Source organism: Sabethes cyaneus, chromosome 1 (genome assembly GCF_943734655.1).
Source record: "Sabethes cyaneus chromosome 1, idSabCyanKW18_F2, whole genome shotgun sequence".
Lineage (NCBI taxonomy): Eukaryota > Metazoa > Arthropoda > Insecta > Diptera > Culicidae > Sabethes > Sabethes cyaneus.
The window spans coordinates 60,892,492-60,911,993 of record NC_071353.1 but is presented as its reverse complement, the minus strand read 5'-3'; the positions used below and the strand labels follow the sequence as shown (position 1 = coordinate 60,911,993).

Genomic DNA, 19,502 nt, shown 5'->3' with positions numbered 1-19,502 from the left:
CGTGTTATCGTAAGACCACACAAGTAGTTAGGAGGAGTTTTTTAGTAGTTAGGAGCTAGCTTATTCAAACTATATTTAGGTACAACTAAATTCCGTTTTCGAAACTTGACCTTCTGTTTTCTTCAACACAGATGTGTGAAAGCTTTTCAATAGGAACTAATTTTCTATTATTATCGCATTAATCGGTGTTTCTCAGTATAAAATACATAAATCTGTCAAAATTCTAACAAAAAAAAAGTTATTTAAGAAAGTTCGGGAAAGTCGGCTGTTTACAATCATTTAGGTGTGCGTTTTTTCTCAAAAATAGGACTGCTGATGAGTAATCTTCCTCAATCAGTCCAAGTTAGATGAATGTAATTTGCACAATATACATAGACTTGACTGGATGACATGTTTGTTTACAGCTACGTCAAGTGTCAATATTGGCAATAAGACATCCACCACTTACACTTCACGCGAAATTATTAGTTCAGTGTTCTATTTTTAGGACGTTATTGCTGAATTATTCCATTTGATATGGAATGACTAATACTGATAGTTTTACACAATAGTAATCCGCTACACTCAGTAGCTGCTTCCAGACAAGAGCACTACAAGTAAGTAAAGTAATCATCCGCATTCGGCTCATCCTGTTACGGGATGGTGGAAGACTTGACTTAAAGTTAAAAAATAGCAATGTGTGTAAAAACCGGCTTCGATTCATGACCGGTAAATCCGCGTAAAGTTCATTCGATTTGATAATTGCTTGTGAAAAATTGATTAACACTTAGGTACTGATAGAGATTCCATGATATGAACGAACCTCTCCTTTCCAAATAAAACACACATATGGAAGTGATTAATCAGTTCGGTCTTGTTCGCAAAGCAAACTATTTCAAGTGGATTGACTGATAGTATTCCAAACTATAAAAATTAAGAGATAACACGGTTGATAACGGTTTGCAGCGCGTGGCAACCCTCGTTTATCGAAGATATCCATACTAAGAAACTATAATCTAAAACAAACAAGATTCGGGGATGCACCTTCGACCACGTATCATGACCGATTAGAGCAGCCCTTGAGACGTGTTACATTTCTCCTAAATGTATGGCTGATTCACCTAGAAAAAGGGTTCTCTCTGTGTACGGACATAACACTAATGGCAGGGGAAAGACGGACGATGACAATATTACAGACAAAAATACAGGCGCCACAAAGCTTGACTTGACAAAAGTCTTATCGGCATTCGTTCACAAGGCAGCTCATTCCGGTGGGTTCCACCGAATGTTTTTATGATTGTGCTGAAGTTAGTATGTGGTTAGATGCTTTGGATTGTTCTATTTACTATATTCAAGCAGAGTAAATTTTATGCTGTGGGTACATAGTGAACAAATTGTCCTAGTCTGCGACGGTGACGATAGAGTATCACTCACTATCATTAAGAACAACTTATCATGATGATCGTGTTAAAAAGAATCAATATTGCTCAATAAATAAAAAATGTGAGGCACGTTACAACCCAATTATTGGTTCGATTCATTGCTCAAAAGCACCTCGGCAGATGTCTCACGGTGAATCACAAATTATAATGTGTGAGTGTGAATTGCGTCATGTTTTGTCCGAGAATCAAATATTGGGATATTTGTCCCTGGTAGACTCAGCAGCTTAGTTAGTAGGTCTATTCCAGACTGTTCAAACTGCATGCTTTACGTTGCGCTTTTCTCATTTAGTAACGGCGTTTGTATTCGAACCGGGTACAGATATCAACAGTAACTGTAGTCGGGCGATTAAGCAATGTTTAATTAGATTGTGGTTGCTAATAGATTAGTTAGAAGCCAGACTTGACTACTGGCAGTGTAGTTTTACAATGTAAGCGCCAGCATTTGGAGACATTGCCACGTGAAGGGTCAAGTAAAAATTTTGTTAGAGAAACCCGAACTTGCGACCTGCATATCTACAATCTCAGAATCAACTAATTTGCAGTTTAGAGTTGACCTCACTGGAACCAGATAAATCACGATAACATACTTTCAAATTTATCCTTGTTCTTATTTGCTACTCTACTGTACATTCTATTGTATGCCATTGCTGAGATCATGCTGTCAACCATGAATTCGCGTTGAGCACGCTATTCACAGCACTATTAGTGTGTAATAAACATGAAGCTGCTAGTGACTCATGGCTCATGACTCTTGGTCCGCATGATTCAAGGTTTTAGTTACTCAATACGACTATTTCTTTCTGGCCTTGAAAATCTGTCTGATAATTGAATGTATCAATTGATACTTTTCGCGGTAAATCTTTGCCACGTTATCGCAATTACGCGGCCTGGTTGAAGTATTGTTTCTGTTGTAATTGTTAAGCGCATTGACGGACGTAGTTCACAGTCGTGCCCGGTTATCGTCGGTAGGTGTGTTAGTTGTTCTGTTAATTGTCTAGATAAATTAGTGTTGATGCCGGGGACGTAGTCGTGCATTCTATAGACTTGATGGTGTTAAGGAATAAATGAAACAACGCTTTGTGATTACCTACTTATTTCTCACTATACTGAGAAATCTACCATTTGTTTTTGTGACTTTCAAGGATATTCTAATGAATGCACTACCAATATCGAAAGCTAATACTGTCTCTGCCAGTATTGGACTCCATGTGCAATGTATATTTCGTATTTCCACTTCAACGGTGATCCATTGTTATTGTAATATTAACTATTGTTTTATGACTATTGATTTAGGTTATCCTACTCTGCATTAGTGATTAGAGTAGCACGTTCCTCATAATCGTGTGGAAGATTTGTGCCTTTGTAGTCGAACCTAATGGAATGGTATTGATTGGCACGGTTCAAACACGAATAACTGAGCTTTTGGATTACGAAAACAGTTTTTATGCTCAAAATTGAAATTAATTTTCACGAAAATATATTCATTGTGTTCTGATATTTCTCTTTATCTGAATCAGAGTGAAGTAAACACAGTTCCATTAACAGAATTTCTAAAACGGCTTTTGAAAGCTAAAAATTTATCAATTCGTGTTTGAACCTTTATACTAACAAGCCAAGCTACTAACAATGGTAAAAATATGGTTAGCTCAACTAATTGTCAGGCTGAATCGAAAATTGTGTAAATTATTCAATAAATTTGTGACTCTAACCTTGCTTTTCAGTTACCATTTGATAAAAATGTCAGGGTGTATCTAACTACTACAAGTCATGAGTCAGTTTGAATAATTGTCGATAGCTTTTGCCAATATAGTTGCCCCCGCCTTAGAAGGAGTTTAAGGCGTAATTATGAAAATTGCATGTAAATCATTTAAGGCCTCGTATATCTGTATGTTCTAAGTGCTTCAAGCAGGAGTACTAGAGCAAAAAAACTCTATAATAGGTTTTCAGCCGATGATTCATCATCGAGTAATAATTCGACCTTTAATAAATAGTTTTTAAGTACAGATTGCTGCTACTACAAAAGATAATTAGTAAAACATAGATTATTTCAAAAAAAGCCAGGCCCAGTTACGAGCCATATGTGTCCATGTTTAGACATGGTGCAGACCAAAACAGAACTCCTTAAGAAATCCGCGGACCGCTATGATCATTGCGTCTAAATTGTTTATAAAACATATTTTTATTCAAAAATAAAAGAAATAGTTCGAAAATACGATGAAAGTTAGGCAGTACAAGAGAAAATCAAAAGTATAGTTCAAGAGTTTAGAAGCGTGAAAGGTCTAGCTAGAAAGAAAGATACCTAAAGTTATCGAGTTCGAAAATTTTACAAAACGGACACCTTTCTAAAAATTCGCAAAAGGTTTTAAAAGCTACTGTTTTCCATGTCAAAATAACCATTTATATTCTTGCACAGGACACTTTTTCTTTAAGAAAAATAACTTAATACAAATTTAAATTTACGCAACGCATTTATTTTGATTCATGCAAATTCAAATTTTTGCAGAAGTTTTCGCAGCTGAATTGGAAATTGAACCACAGTCGAACAGTCGATTTCGATCTTCAGTTTACGCTTCACAGTCTGTTCGTAATGCTAACAATGCACTCAGTGCAAGCATTATTCGAAAATGGATTCGAAAAATTCACCCAACGCATCGAAATTTTATCGAAATATGTAATTGGAAATTCAACATTTTCAACAGAATTTCATTCATTTGTTTACCGTACTTGGTTTCTCTTATACTATTGATACGCTAGCTTCATACGACATAGCTCTCAGTAAAAGTAGGCTTTACCAAATCGTAAGTTAGCAATAAATCTGAAGTTCCACAGGGTTGTAATTTAGGATCATTGCTATTGCTTATGTTTTTAATTACGTTCGGTTGTGAAACTAACCGGCTGCAAACTACTGTATGCTGATGATCCGAAAATATTTTTTGCTCTACGTTTCGTTTCCGTTGAACACCGCAAATATCAGCAAGACCATACCCAAGAAATAATTCTATAGTCATTTGGTTTAACTCATATGTTATAAAGGGTTTTTTTGCGGTACCAATCATTACCTCTAGTTTTATTATGGTATTACGCAATACCAAGAGACTATGCGTCAAAATACACTTAAAGCTGGCTATAAAACCATAATAAAACGGTAAATAACGCAAATATATTATGGTTACTTGTATTATCACGATAAAATTTGTTGGCTGTACCACGTCTCTTTTAAACTTACCATACGTATGGCGTACCAATACAATATGGCATATGGCAATCTGTAAAAAAACTATTTATACAGCTATTAAAACGGTAACACCCTAACTAATAAGGTTTATTGCTGCCATTATGAAGAACATTAAAAAAATATTCAATACAAAAATAATTTTTATGCGAGGCAATATTGCCATATTATACAGTGTGACACATATGTATTCGAACAAAAACAAAGTCATATGTTTTTGTAAATAAAGGCTGAATCTCGAATTTTACTTTTAGAAGTTGGTTACCCGTAGATACAGAACGCAACAAACAATCATTATTCATTGAATCGTCTTTTGCCTGAATAACACGCTTCAAACGCTTTTCAAAGTCGTTACATGTGGCACGCACTACTTCCATTGGAATATCATCCCATATCTTGTTGATAACTAACTAAAATTCATCCAAATTATAAAATTTATGATCCTTGCGCTTCTGCTGCATGTACCCCATTTACAAAAATCCAATGGGTTCAAATCAGGAGAACGTGGAGGCCATTCCTTTTTCGATATCAAATCCGTCGGATTAGCTTTACACCACGTCTTCACAAGATTTGCAGTGTGACTGAAGTTCCATCCTGTTGAAAGCCGTAATCTTCTTCACCATACATTCCCCGAACGTAAGGTATCAAATTTTGTTCTAAGACCATTTCCAGATAGTATTTTGCATTAACTTTCACACCCTTGTCAATAAATACAAGAGGAAGTTTCCCTTTCTTTGAAATGCCACCCCATACCATGATCGTTGATGAATTTTGGAATCGTGGTACATTCCGTTTGTGCTTTGGAACGTCCATGATCGAATCCGACCACAACCGATCACTTTGAGCATGATGCGGTGTTTGAAGAACAAACAACTTTTCATCAGAATAGATCACTTCTGAAACACCGTGCCGACTGAGCAGCAGTTTGCATCTTTCCTGCCGTTTTTGTTTTGTTGCTTCCGTTAATCCATGGATTACACCTTTTTTGAATGCTTTCATATCCAGATCCATTTTCAAAATTCGACGAAGAGTTTTCCTTTTGATATTCAACTGAACTGTTATTTTTCTTGCGGACCGGTCACAACTGCGCTGAATTAATTCTTGAACAACGTTTTTGACCTCTGCAGTTCAAACACTTCGTTTTCTTCCGTTTTTACGGTTTTCAACAGATCCCGTCTTGAAAAATCTGTTTAGTGTATAGTATACAAATCCTTTTTTTATACCGTGATGTTTGAGGTCACAAAAATAGTGCCACATGTAGCGCCGTTCAACAATTTATTTATTATCAACGACCGTAACTCAGAGTCTGGTACGTGCACACCGAACGAGACACAATTCGAAAATGAAACTACATCAAGTAAGACTTAAGTCATGATGTCAAGTCACACATGGTCATAGTTTGTTTGTATTTATTGTATATGCCACTGCAAGCACAAAATGATTTTAGTTCGAATATATATGTGCCACACTGTACTATGTATTATTTTTAGCTCACAAACAAAAAATCATCATAGCAAAGTGTGTAGCAGAAAGAACATTAATATTAATCGGTTTTCATGTCCCAGGAAGCAGCTAAAATGATTTTGCTGAAAATTGTGATTGAATGTATTTTGTTAAAACAACTAGTTTTCAAGAAATGCAAATTTTCGACAGCACATTGATTTTATCCACCTACCAATATTTACAATAAAATTAAATGCGCATATGCTGCACAACTACGGAGATTATTGAAAATTTTAATATATATTCTTTGGGATGTTTTATTATGGTCGCTATAAACCAAATCGTTTCGGATGATATGACAGTGAAACTTCGACTTTTTTACTCATGGATGTATTTTCAAGTTAACAAAGCTGCCTATCCAGTACCAACTCGTATATCATTGTACACTCAACCCCCGCTAATATGAAAAACACCTCGTTCGGGTCAGGCGATCTTAATCTGAATATTTAGTAACTCTATTCATTTTCACATACGCGCAAGGTGCGCACCCTAAGAACTTGTTGTTTTGATTTGACGAAAACAAGCGTTTTGAAAACATGTCCAATATGCGCGAATTCTTAACATCCAGATTGTAGAAGAGCAAATTAGTTCGACAATTTCAACTATTTAGAGTGTTGGAGAGAGATAAGTTGCATATGAGATATATTGCCGAAGTTTTCAGTTGCTTTTTTTCATTTTGCACGGTCAACTTAACCGTCAACTGAGTATGACGCTTGATGACGCTTGAGTTTTTAATGTGAACGCATTCATACCAACGGGGTTCAGATTAAAAATGTTCAGATTAAAGAAGGTCATTCCAGCGGGGGTACACGATACGAAAATTATCGTAAATATCTCTTAACAAATTCGGAATCATAAATAAAGTCTAATAAAGTACGCACAAGTTTATATTCCATCGTTTATAATGATAGGAGCTGACAAACATACGATTTTCAGCACAAAGTTGTATAGCTGTATAAAGCTGGTCGCGCTTAATCGGTTGTTATCGCCTACAAAATAGTACGGATAAGCGCGTTTTCCGCGTCGAATACGATTTTGTTACGACATACCGGAACATAATTCTCATTTAATATACACCTTAATATTCATACATAGACCTTAATATACATATAGAATAACTGGCTTGTTAGACCAACGTCGTACCTCGAGGTCATCTGGGAAGGCTAAGACGCTTGCATACATTTGAATTTTGAGTCCAATTCAAATTTTTCTCTCTTTGCTCTAATTACCAGTCGCAATCGTTGTTGAAAAGCGTTACAACTGGCACGCACGATATCCTGAGGCATTTAATTCAACATCTTCTCAAAACTTTGCTTGAAAGTATCCACAGTTAATCCTTTGGTGCTCCCTAATTTGCCTAGTATGTAACCATGCATACATATACTACAAAAGTTCAATTCAATGGACAAAGTAGTCTAAGGCCCCCCTAACAAAAAAAAATCATGCATAGAAACCGAGAGTATTCCAATATGGGCAGTAGGCAGGTCACTCTTTTGAAGAAATGAAATCCGAAAAATTGTCTTCACATTTAGCCTGTGATACTTTCGCCTGGTGAGACGGTGCAGAATCTTGTTAAGAGCAGATGATTGTAGTGTTTTTTTGATGATGGGAAGCAAATGGTTCCTCAAAGCATTATCGATATATTATTTAGTGTTGCTTTTAACACCAGCTTCAATGAACAGCAATGCAACCTTCAAAGTTTTGTAGAAACATGCCCATACCATCACCCTGGAAACATTCTGGAACCTTTGACCAGCCAGTTTTGTTATGAGGAAGTCAACTGTCAAACACCGTTCGTTAAGATTCGTTAAGATACTAGCACAGCACCTTCTGTTCCCGTGTCCTTACAGTGCGTTTACGGCCAGGTTTGGGGAGTATTTTCCAGTAATGCTTAAGGCCGAAGCAGCGCAAGCATCAAAAAGCGAGTGATAACATTTTGAAAATCTTAAATATTTCTTAAATAACGACATAGTTTTGCGAATACATCATTGTGTGTAAACCCCGTACCTGATATGATATGTTACTACAGTTGAGTATTCAAAACCATCTAATAAAAGCGCACTCTCATTGAAAATTTTGCTTCGTCTTTTTTCTCTCTCTAGTGCACTGGCTCGGCCTTAATGGTACCAAAGACGAATCTTTCGTTTGTTCCAAGTGGCTTCAGCTTTTTTTAAATATCACACAGTCGAAAATTTATCAAAAACAGATTTATGACAAGTTCCCTTTCTACGTTCTAAGCAGCAGACACATCTGTGCTTAACCCATTTTGAATTAAACACGTCCAAAAAAGACAGTTATTACTCTTCACCCTGTAGTTGAGAAATCGTTGAAGAAATTCATTGTTTGAGCATTTCTTGGTCTATTTGTAACCCATTTCTTTTCAACTGCGTAGCAAATTAACAAGCAGTTGTAATTTTCTCTGCATCCTAGTTGCCACAAACATCCATTTTAGTGCATAGAGCAGCATACCAAATACTAAATTTCGGAATGCAAATAAACGCAATATTTGCGTTTAATTGCATGATCTGTGATTTTGTATTTCACTGATGCTGACGGCAATTACTCAATGTGGCGTCGTGTGCGTAATGAGAGTAAGCAATCCAATTACGCAAGTTGGTTGCACTAGTTGAATTGAACCGGTCAGACGAGATTTGAAAATCTATGATCTCAACCGGAAATCATTCGGGCTGCCCGCTATTAGTCATAATTGGGTTTGTTTGTTTGTCTTCTCGCTACTACCGAAGCACTGATAACGATAATATTTTGCCAATTGATATCCTGCGTGGAACAACGAGAATGCTTTAGATATTGTAAACGTGTAAACGAATTCGACGTCAATGGTGATTTTTTGCTGCAACCGGGTTTGAAATAAACATTGCGTCTCGGCATTTGTGCAGCTTAAATTGCTCGACCGGAACGAAACAAACGAGCAGTTTGCAAGGCAATGGAATTGTTTTTGTTTTGTTTTCGATGGAAGCGGAATACATACTACAGTGCTGCCGGGTAGTAATTGCAAAAAACAGGCGTTTTTCTTTGTTTGCTGACGCCGATATGAAAAGCAGAAATTTCCATGGAATTGCTAGATAACAGTAACGATTAAAAACTCGTAATTTACAGCTAGGGTATGCTGGAAATCTTATCTTCCCGTAACGACCGCATGCAGCATTGTGTAGATCATGGACTAGCATTCACTGCGAGTGTGACCGTCCAACAGCTGTTCTGTAGATTTGTTTGTTACTAGGTAATATTTTATCGTAAACATTTTTCTTTTTATACGCGGACTGCTAGTAAATTAGTGTTAGCAACGTAACCTTAAAGCTTCACATGTAAAAAGGTTGAATTTACACATAAGAAAAGTTTCCCAACAAACATTTTTGTTTATGAATAGCTTATTCAACTATTACACAGCTATTATACAACAAAATTGGGGTATGAATCGTATTTTAAAAACACCAGGCCATGTTAAAGTCCACTATGTATACAGGATATGCAGTGATATTACTACTTCGCTTATCCCGCAAGCTGTGCATCTGGCATAATAAAAGTCACTATCCGGTTTGTTTTTAAATTGAGGAAATAGCTTTATGAGCCGAATGTTGCCTCAACAACACTTATATTACTCAAATAGTAATAAAAATAGTAGGGCTGTGCATGCTGTGATGAACATATACTTTTTTACAATCCTGTTTTGTTTTGCGTGTTTTGGCAAGTTCTTTTATATGCAGTGGACACCCCGTAAACGATAAGAACGTCTAACTTCGATGGTATCGGCACTTGGCAGTATGATATTTATCCCACGAATGTAGAGCTGTTATCTTCAAATGACACATCCATTTGTTCGTAAAATTGACAGATTGATTGAACTGTTGCGAGTTACATGAAATCGAAGGCTGGCATATACTTTCGCGACGTGGCTTCCTATTAGCCACACTTACTAATTGACAGAGTGACAGATAGCGATGCAAATCACAGCTGTGAATGGTGACCGACCAGTATTTGATCACTAGTAGTTGATGTTTTAATGAATCATGCAGCTTCGCAGGAAAACCGTTATAGACATTAGCTAGCGAATCCAAATATGGAATTGAATAAAGTTTTGAAATTAATAGATTAACTGATCAGGTTCACTTATCAGTAGAAAAGTTCCAAAATACTAATATTTCCATCAGAGTCAGTTGTAGCTTACCAGAGCTTGCTATAGCCTCAGATTCAATGGTCTGGCTAAAGTCTTAATCCAATACAAAAATGAATGATCCGATAGATAACCCACGTTAATTACTGGTAGCAAACAATTCGACAGCATTCACAACCAAAACAATTTTCTTTCGGCATTATCGAAAGTGGGATTCTCCGCATTTCGCTGTAAAAACATGTTTTTGTTATGAACCGTTCGCCTTTGACGTGCATGTTGTTTTGCATACCCGTTGCTATCGTATCTGTTAATGCTGTTTGCAGCGAGTACAACTCGATGAAATGTTTGTGACATCTGGGACGTGATACTATTCATCTTGTTTGGTGATCAGTTTTGTAGTGAAGAACTTTGTCGTTTAACTATTACTAGACGTGTAAATACTATCAATGTATGTCAACTTTTAATTTTTTTGAAAGGCAGGAGAACATTATTTTCAGACTTAGGTTTGAGTATTGCTGTTGCAGTTGAAAACCGTAATAATCGACTCGCGACAATCGCTTTTATTCTAGTTCTGTGTGTCGCAACTACGTCGCACGTGGTGCGCTGTGATCGCACATTGATGCGCTATACAGCGCACCACGTGCGACGTAGTTGCGACACACAGAACAAGAATGAAACCGAATGTCGCGAGTCGATTATTACAGTTTTCAACTGCAACAGCAATATAATACTGGAACTAGCGGATCACTTGCCGTAGGTCTAAGCTTACTTGCCTGCACCATACTCAAGAACCGGAACTGGAAAGATAAAACTCGCCGGTAACTTGTGTAAACTAGATTACTCTAGTATACAGCAGGCTGCACCCGCTGAGTACTTCAAGCCTTACGTGACTCAGCGTATAATGACTAGCTGGGTGTAACACTCACTCGCCTGAAAACACCTTTATTTCGCAGCTCATTGTTAGGCTGCGAAATTGAATATACTTTCTTTTAAACAATTGTTCCGTTAGCTCGATATAGTTGTGAAAAATCGGAAAACGGATTCACAAGATGCGCCTTCAGTGCGAATATGCGTCAGAGATCAAAGATTGGAGAAACGGTTTTTCACGTTATTCCCGTATTTTTCCCAACCACACATCGGCATCGGTTGCGTACGTAGTCCACGCGCCTATTATCAGCCCGTTGTCTGCTCCCTACCCGTTCCACGGCGTCCAGCACAAAATGACGTTTCAAAACAAACCTTGCAAAAGCCGTTGCGTTAATTGACGATTGGGGGATACGTCACGCATACACTTATCACGGATAGGCGGGAGGGCGAGTATGCAGACGCCTCTTTTGTTGCTAGTGTTGGTGCATGCCGAATAGTAACCATCTGTTTGCTCGACGAGTCGAGGTGCTGTCGTCGTTGCGCTTGTTTTGCTTGGCGACGACGATCGTGTCGACTCGATTCGGGCGCAAACATCGTTCGTTTGGTTTGCTGATATATAAAAACAAGCGCAACGAACCGGACCCGATGCAAGTTGAAATTTAGCCGTTGAAGCAAGCAGTCGTTTTACGATTTCTTCTTTCGCGCTCTCGTTAGCCAAAAGAAACTTCCGTAAGCACAAGAGGTTGTGAAGTACTGAAGCCAAACAGTGTGTTCTGGAGTAGCAAAGTTTCAGAGAAAATTCTGTAGAAAAAAAAGCTTGTGAAGGAAGGGGACTAGTTTTTGGGATTGGAATAGCGTGAAGTGAGGACAAAAAAAAAGTTGTCTATATATTCGTTCCGAAAGTCTTTTTCTTGTGAAAAATAAGGAAAAGATTGCTGAACTAGTATCAGAATAAAAGTTGATTGAAAATGATCAGAAAAGTTGAAAACTGTGTGGAAGATTAAGAATCTCTATTTCTAGTCAGAAAAATTCAAAGAAAGTAAACTCTTTGAAGTAAAACTCTGAAGTTGTGATATAAAAACAAACTATTAAACCAAAGTTCTTTGGTAGAAGCATTGAGCTTCTTGGTACCTGTGATATCGTTTGCAAAGTCAATCGTCAAAATTAACAAGCTCAAGAAAATGGTCGGAAGTAACGGAACCTTAATGACCATGCGTCTTGTCCGCAGCAAATTGAGAAAGCGTGAAGAATCCAGCGTTAGTCCAGTGACGGCGACAAACGTGGAGGCACCACCGTCGCATCATCACCAAAACAATAGTAGCAGTTACAATAACAGCAACCATCACCATAACCACTATAGCAGTAGTAACCACAACAACAGCCACCAGCATCAGCTAGAGAATGGATACTCCGTGCCGACTCCGGTGGCTTTCCGGCAGAGTCCTTCGAGTGTCTGGGTATTTCCGCCATTACCACCGCAGCCCAACATCTACAGTTACAACGCCAATAGTCAAGTAAGTATCTGTCCGATTCAATTAATTAACTGACCATTGCATTAGATCATTTATCTGTAAAGTCGAGCAAAAAAGAACAGAACATTTGGAGACGTCCCGTAATCTTTTGCAGTCGCCCCGTTGCAAATAAAGCTTTCAATGCAATTTTCAAGGCTCTTGTCGCTTTTGCTCATACGGAGCCGTGCTGTGATACCCAAGAAGTTCACTGCCCTTGTTCTGACTGGCCATGGCCAGTAATAGGGCCTCTGAACTCTCTTCCTGTCTTCCTGCGGTTGCTATTATTTTACCACCGCAAACGAAGAAGACATGAAGAATTTTGCTTTCCGTCTGTTTTCATCTCTTTTCACAGTCTGTTCGTACGTGAGTGCGATAAACTCCGCAAATGTTCCCTTCATTTCGTGGCTTGGTCAGAAGTGAATGCTCGATAGCAGACGGTTACCATTCAGCTACAAATACGTACCACATTCGTAGCAAAATAAAGCGGCAAACTCATGCCAGTCAAAAAATGAGCGCATGGCAACAGCAGACAATAATGGCAAACCCAGATAGGGTACTTCTATTTCGGTCATCTAACATTTGGTATGATTTCGTCAAATTTCCATTTTTCTTTAGTATTTTCTTAAATGAAGTCAGAATTCACCGAAATCGAGTTGTAATGTGGATTTTCCACTACTACAAACCGGCAATTCCTTTTTAGTAAACACGTTTTGACGCTTAACCACGTCAATCAGAACAAATTTCCGTCTTGTATGCTAATTCATTAACACTAAGACGAATATCATCTCTTTGTTTTGCTTCAATGAAACTTTTCCTGCTGGTGAAGAAGTATGCTGTCGACAGAACATGAACAAAGCTACGCGTGACGCGTCGTATTTGTTTGCTGAATGTAAGATCTACCTTCGGTAGGAAGCAAAATGATTCAACCGTTTCAAACTGCCGAAAGTAATCTCCTCGCATTCGGTTTAACGAAACGCACCGTCTATTAAAAAATGGATTGACGAGGCCATAGTTGTTGTGACTATCGCGTCCACAAAGATTTTACTGCAGCACTGCATCGCCCTGCCTCCTTAAAGTTAGGCATTGTGTGTAATGAAAAGATAGAAGAAAATCTCTCATGCTAGGCTATTGTGGCTGAGTCATGCTCAAAACGGAGGTTGGCCGTGACGCTCTATCCCACACGATTTGTGAATGCTGGCTGAACGCAGCCCAAATGCTAATGCGTGATGGTGTTGCTCCAATTGGAATTCAACCAGCACATCACAAAGCTTTTATTATAAGTACCACGTGAAGGATTAGAACAATGTTGTAGGAAAAAAGTTTTTTGCTCTAACTTTAATTTCAAAATCATTTCATTAGAATCATTAGCAGATCATTAGAAAACAAAATGTAGCTTGTACTCTAACCAGAACTAATTTCGTTCTATCTTTTCCTATTGCAGGACGCGTTAGTGCATAACGAGAAGACCGGCTTCAAAGGACTGAAGCGACAGCTCTCCGGCCGTTTCAAGCGGTTGGTGTCGCGAAAATCACACGAACCTGCTCCGGTGATACCGCCTGAACTGAAGCCCCAGCTGAAGACCATCTATGTTTATTAATAAAAATGATAATAATAACAATAATAATAATGACGATAATTTTAGGAGCCGTAACAGGAAAACAAGATATTGATTAGTGTTCAGTTGAATTTGTTTTTTTTTTTGATCCATTGATTAATTTGCTTCCGTAAAAGGGGCTTGTTTCCTTTTAAACTTTGGATAGCGTTTCCGTATCCCAACGTAGTTTTGATTTGTGTACGCAGACAATTGTTTAGAGAATTTTAGAATCAGAGTGGAAAACACCTAAAGCAAAAAATGATATTAAATTCAATTTTACGATTTTTTTACAATTTTTAATGATTCAAAATTGTCTGTAGGAGCCAGGAAAAACGATGAACAATATTGATCGCCATTCCAATTCGTGATATGTTTCCATCGTTTAAAACTAGTTTGTGCAAACCCAGCATAAAACAGAATAGTGAAGTCGTTCAAGAACAAGTAATTATTATTATTATTAGTAAACCTAGAAGAAGACTGATACAAACATCAACCTTTTCTTAAGGGAAACTGTGGAAAGCAACGTCGAAACGTTAGCTAGCAGCTGGAAGGAGCGGAGTGGTTTCTGAGAGTACATTGTATTTCTAATTCAGTTTTGGCTTAGAGCATGGAAGTATTTCAGTTTATTATCCTAGTATTTAATGTCAATCAGTCTAGCTTAACTCATACTAGAGCGACTCAATTAGAACAAGGATGGTAGAAAGGCGTAGAAAAGCAATACGAAACAACAATTAAGTAATTAGCGGTCACCGAGCTTATATACTGTACTGTGTTGCTATGTAGAGGATGAAGATATTTATTTTTAGACGAAATCAGGGCCCTCCCTCTTTAGATTATGCTAGGCAGCTTTCTATGATTCCTTGAGCAAACTGCATTACGCTATTTTAGAGAAAAGTAGAAAACAAACTGTAGGTGAAATCAGATCAATGGTGACAGCTGGAGTCGAAGGTTTCTAGCACACGCATTAGATAAAATTACTGCAACCAGATAGCCACTATACAAACACGGACAAATATTGGCGGACATGTAGAATCAAACTCAGCCTGTTCAATATGATACTTTTTTTTCTGTAAATGATAGTTGCAAGTTGAAAATCGAAGCTAATAACACCAATGGGCTACGCGGCAAAACGAAGTAGATAGACAGAGTCAGACACAAATAGGAGGGATGTTCACTCACATTGAGTGCCGAAAGCACAAATACATACACTGCGAAGGCTACTGCAACGGTCCAACGGACGTGTATTCGTGTGACCGAACAAGTTGTATGAAATCTGCATAATTTAAATAAATGCGATAACTTAAAGCGACTCGTTACATTTCTGAACATGGCATTATTTATCACAAATCCTTTAAATAGAAGTCAAATTACCTGTTATAATAAAACCTCGACTTTTCAGTTAAGAAACCGGTGAAAGATATTAGTCAACTGATTCTAAATCTCAGCAGAGATTCGAACAGCCGGCGTCTGGTTTGTTAGTCCACTGTTGTACCTTGAAGCAAATTGCCTATGTGAAACAATCACTTTTCAAATTAGAGGTCAATCATTATTAATTAAAGGTGAGTACAAGAGTTGCCGCACTAGTTAATTACCCTTATTCCTTGTCTCGATTTTATATTCTGATCAAACATTTTCTGATCAGAATTACACCATATGATATAACACATGTCAATCGGAAATAGAATTAGAACCAGTTTAATCAGAATAGAGTTGCTTGATTTCCTTCGAATCAATTCGAGGGTTTCAACATCCCTTCATTTGCATTACTCGAATACTATTCGTATCAATGAAGGATACAGCCGTAAACAAGAATAAGGGTAAATAATTGTAACTTTTCAGTACTAATCATGTATTTTTTGTAGCATCGTTTTGAAACGCATCCTTCTTATCCTCTCAACAGCGCGAAAGTTAACCAGCGAGAGACGTATTTCAAAGTAGTTAATATAGGGTGCCATATGCTGGTAACAACCAAAAATATTGTATATCTATCCAATTACACTGTTTTACATTATTGTTTGAACGATAAACATGGAACTCTGCCTTCGCCTGTCTTCCGAATCATAAACCGCAGTATGATCGTTGTCTTTTCCCTCACGAAAATTAAAGCGTAACAATTCTTGCGGGTACCAAACTTCTTTCCAACTTCAGCTAATTGCGGTGCCCCAGATATATCCAACCTCCGGCGGAATCTCTGTATTCCCCTCTGAAACTCTCTCTCCACTTTTGGAGACACAATCTGCTCTGGACAAATTGGTAGTCCAATCAGTTGCTTCCAAATACTTTTTTCCACACAGGAATGAACTGAACAAACCATAAATTGGTCGAATATGCGTTTTTACTACATCATGCATTCGAATAAACGTACCTCAGCCAGTATTATACAACATCAATCGGGCTTTTATTATAGTTGAATAAATTCCTCTAATTTGTGTGAACAAGGTTTGAACAGAAGTTTGGATTGAAAATAGTTGAGCAATTATTCAGCACTAAGTTGAATAAAACTGCTTTACAAACGATAATTTAACGAGAAATTGTTTGTTGGGAACCACGTCCTAGCAAAGAACCGTTTCTTAGAACTATCGATTCTTAGAACTTATTCCAATGAATCAATTGAATTGTTTATTGACTATGTCAAGCCAGTCCACATCCTTTCAAAGACATCTCTAAAATTTGGAAAAAAACACTAGCATCACCTAGTGCAGTCTTCGCGCTACGCAAAGCAGCTTGCTATAAATTCAGTAATGCTATAAATTTACTTGTATATTATCTGGCAACAGCGCCAGCACAAGCGAGCAATGTTGTTTGTGTCTTGGCTTAAGGAAAAATTTGAAATAATCGTTTTTATTGACGATGGAAAGAGGCTTCACTCACAGACTAACAGACGTAACACAGAAGCCTCATTCCATCGCCAATAAAAACGATCCATTCAAATGTTCGCTTAAGCCAAGACTCAAACAACAGTCGCTGCGCGAGAACGCCGCTCGCCTGCGCTGGCGCTGTTGTCAAATAATATACAAGTAAATTTATAGCATTACTAAATTTATAGCAACCTATTCTGCGTAGCGAGAAGACTGCACCAGGTGATGCTACTGCTTTACCTGACTCACTGCTAATATACAATGCTGCATCAAAATCCGAACACCTTCACTAATTTATTCTTATTAAGTAATAATATATACAATTTATGAGGTGTAGCTATGTGGATTACTTTGCAAATATATCTAAGATCGTTTAAACATAAACGGTGGTTAAGTAGGCTGCGCGAAATAGCTTAAATAAATCCAAACGTAACGTCGGTGCCAAGCAGTGTCTTTTTTCTGCAAGTTATTACTAAAAGGTAATACTTTCGTGATTTAAGGGTTTGGGAACTTATTATTACAAAGAAATCATCTTTTTAGGCTTAGTATCAAAAAAGAAGGTTAGTTTGAATTAATTGAGACGGTTTCATTCATTAATGTGTTGAAATAAAGTGCATTTTTATAAATAAAAATTACGCTGTCCGGATTTAAAACCTTGTTTTTTAAAACCGGCCATCACAGACTAACAGACGTAACACTTCGAACAAATTTTCTAACAAAACATCGCTTTAATGACACCCCTAAAATATGGAAGAAACATTAGCATCACCTGGTGATGCAGTCTTCGCGCTACGCAAAGCAGCTTACTATAAATTTACTTGTATATTACATGACATCAGCGCCAACGCACGCGATCGGCGTTCTCGCGCAGCAACTGTTGTTTGAGTCTTGGCTTAGGTGAACATTTGAAATGATCGTTTTTATTGGCGATGGAATGAAGCTTCAGTGTTACGTTTGTTAGTCTGTGCGGCCATGTTTGACTATTGACGGTAACTACCTAATGTTTTTCTTAGAAAATGCTAAAGGACACGTTCAACCAGGCAGAAGGTGTGGTAAGAGAAAGAGTCTCGATCCATGGAACCTTTCAATTATTTGGAAATCCAACATACTTTAAGCCATTTAATGTAGAAGTACTTAATCACTCTCGTTCTCTGGTTAGGTAAGTGGGTCAGTGTAGCACTTGACTAATATCGTACCGTTAATGGCATCAAAGTGGCATTAAAAGTAAAAAATTGTATAGAGATGATTATTTAACACTACATTTTACAAGTGATAAGTAATTTACTTATAGACATATCACAGACTAACAGATGTAACACTGAAGCCTCATTCCATCGTCAATAAAAACGATCATTTCAAATTCTCTCTTAAGCCAAGACTCAAACAACAGTCGCTGTGCGAGAACGCCGTTCGCCTGCGCTGGCGCGGTTGTCAGATAATATAAATGCTAAATTTATAGCAGCGTAGCGCGAAGACTGCACCAGGTGATGCTAGTGTTTTTTCCAAGTTTTAGGGATATCATTGAAACGATGTTTTGTTCAACCCGGTAACAATGTGACAGCTCCCATACAAATCAAGCGTACTCTTGAATTTTGCTTAACTTGTTCTGTTAACGACCAAATCGATCCCGCAATCATGCAAGAGCATTTCATTTTAAATAGCGCAGCGGATAACTTTCACTAAAACACGCAATATTTAAATACTTTAGAGCAGACAACGCGTACACAAGAGTGACAATTTTGTAATAAATCAATCAAGCAACCCACCAAGAATTCAAACAGTTTTGCCGAAAACATGAAACAATGCTGAATTAGTCGATATGCACTTTTCGAATCGTTGTCCAGACAGCTTTTAGCGTTCACATTTAACGTAACAAAAGTGAACATTTCCTTTGCAAATCGAAGGTGCGTCAATTGTACCGGCACGTAAAAACGATCGTCGCGACATTTTTGACACCGGCGGGTGTTATGGGAAACTGTTAATAATTGTCACTTTGTTACGGGGTAGGTTTTGTTAGAAAATTTGTTCGAAGTGCTACGTCTGTTAGTGGGCATACATTTCTTAGACAAAATACGAGAAAGTTTTGCCTGTCCGGAAAACGATTCAAAAGTGTCCGGATATTAATTCACTGAGATGTGAGGTGTCCGGATTTATGAACAAGACAAACCAGTTTATTTCTCTTATTTAAATATATTTTATTGAGTTTTCATTGTAAAGTCGAGGTGTCATTGCAAAATTAAGCTTGATATTTGATTATAGTACAAAGCAATTACTGGAATTTTGCGAAATTATTGTTTACTGAGCATATTAAACATATGACCTGCTTAAGTGTCCGACCACACCATATGCAGCTAATATCGAAAACAAACGATTTTTTATAAGTT

The 19,502-nt window shown here is 37.6% G+C and overlaps 1 protein-coding gene across 1 annotated transcript in view; it reads left to right on the top strand.

Annotated features, from left to right (window-relative positions):
• LOC128745734 (uncharacterized) overlaps window positions 1-15,563 on the top strand; it is a 202,420-nt gene extending 186,857 nt beyond the window's left edge. The window contains exons 6-7 of the mRNA XM_053842815.1: window positions 12,384-12,669; window positions 14,108-15,563. Coding sequence (XP_053698790.1) covers window positions 12,384-12,669; window positions 14,108-14,263 — 442 coding nt within the window. The 3' untranslated portion in view covers window positions 14,264-15,563. The remainder of the gene's footprint in view (window positions 1-12,383; window positions 12,670-14,107) is intronic.
• The last annotated feature ends 3,939 nt before the right edge of the window (window positions 15,564-19,502 follow it).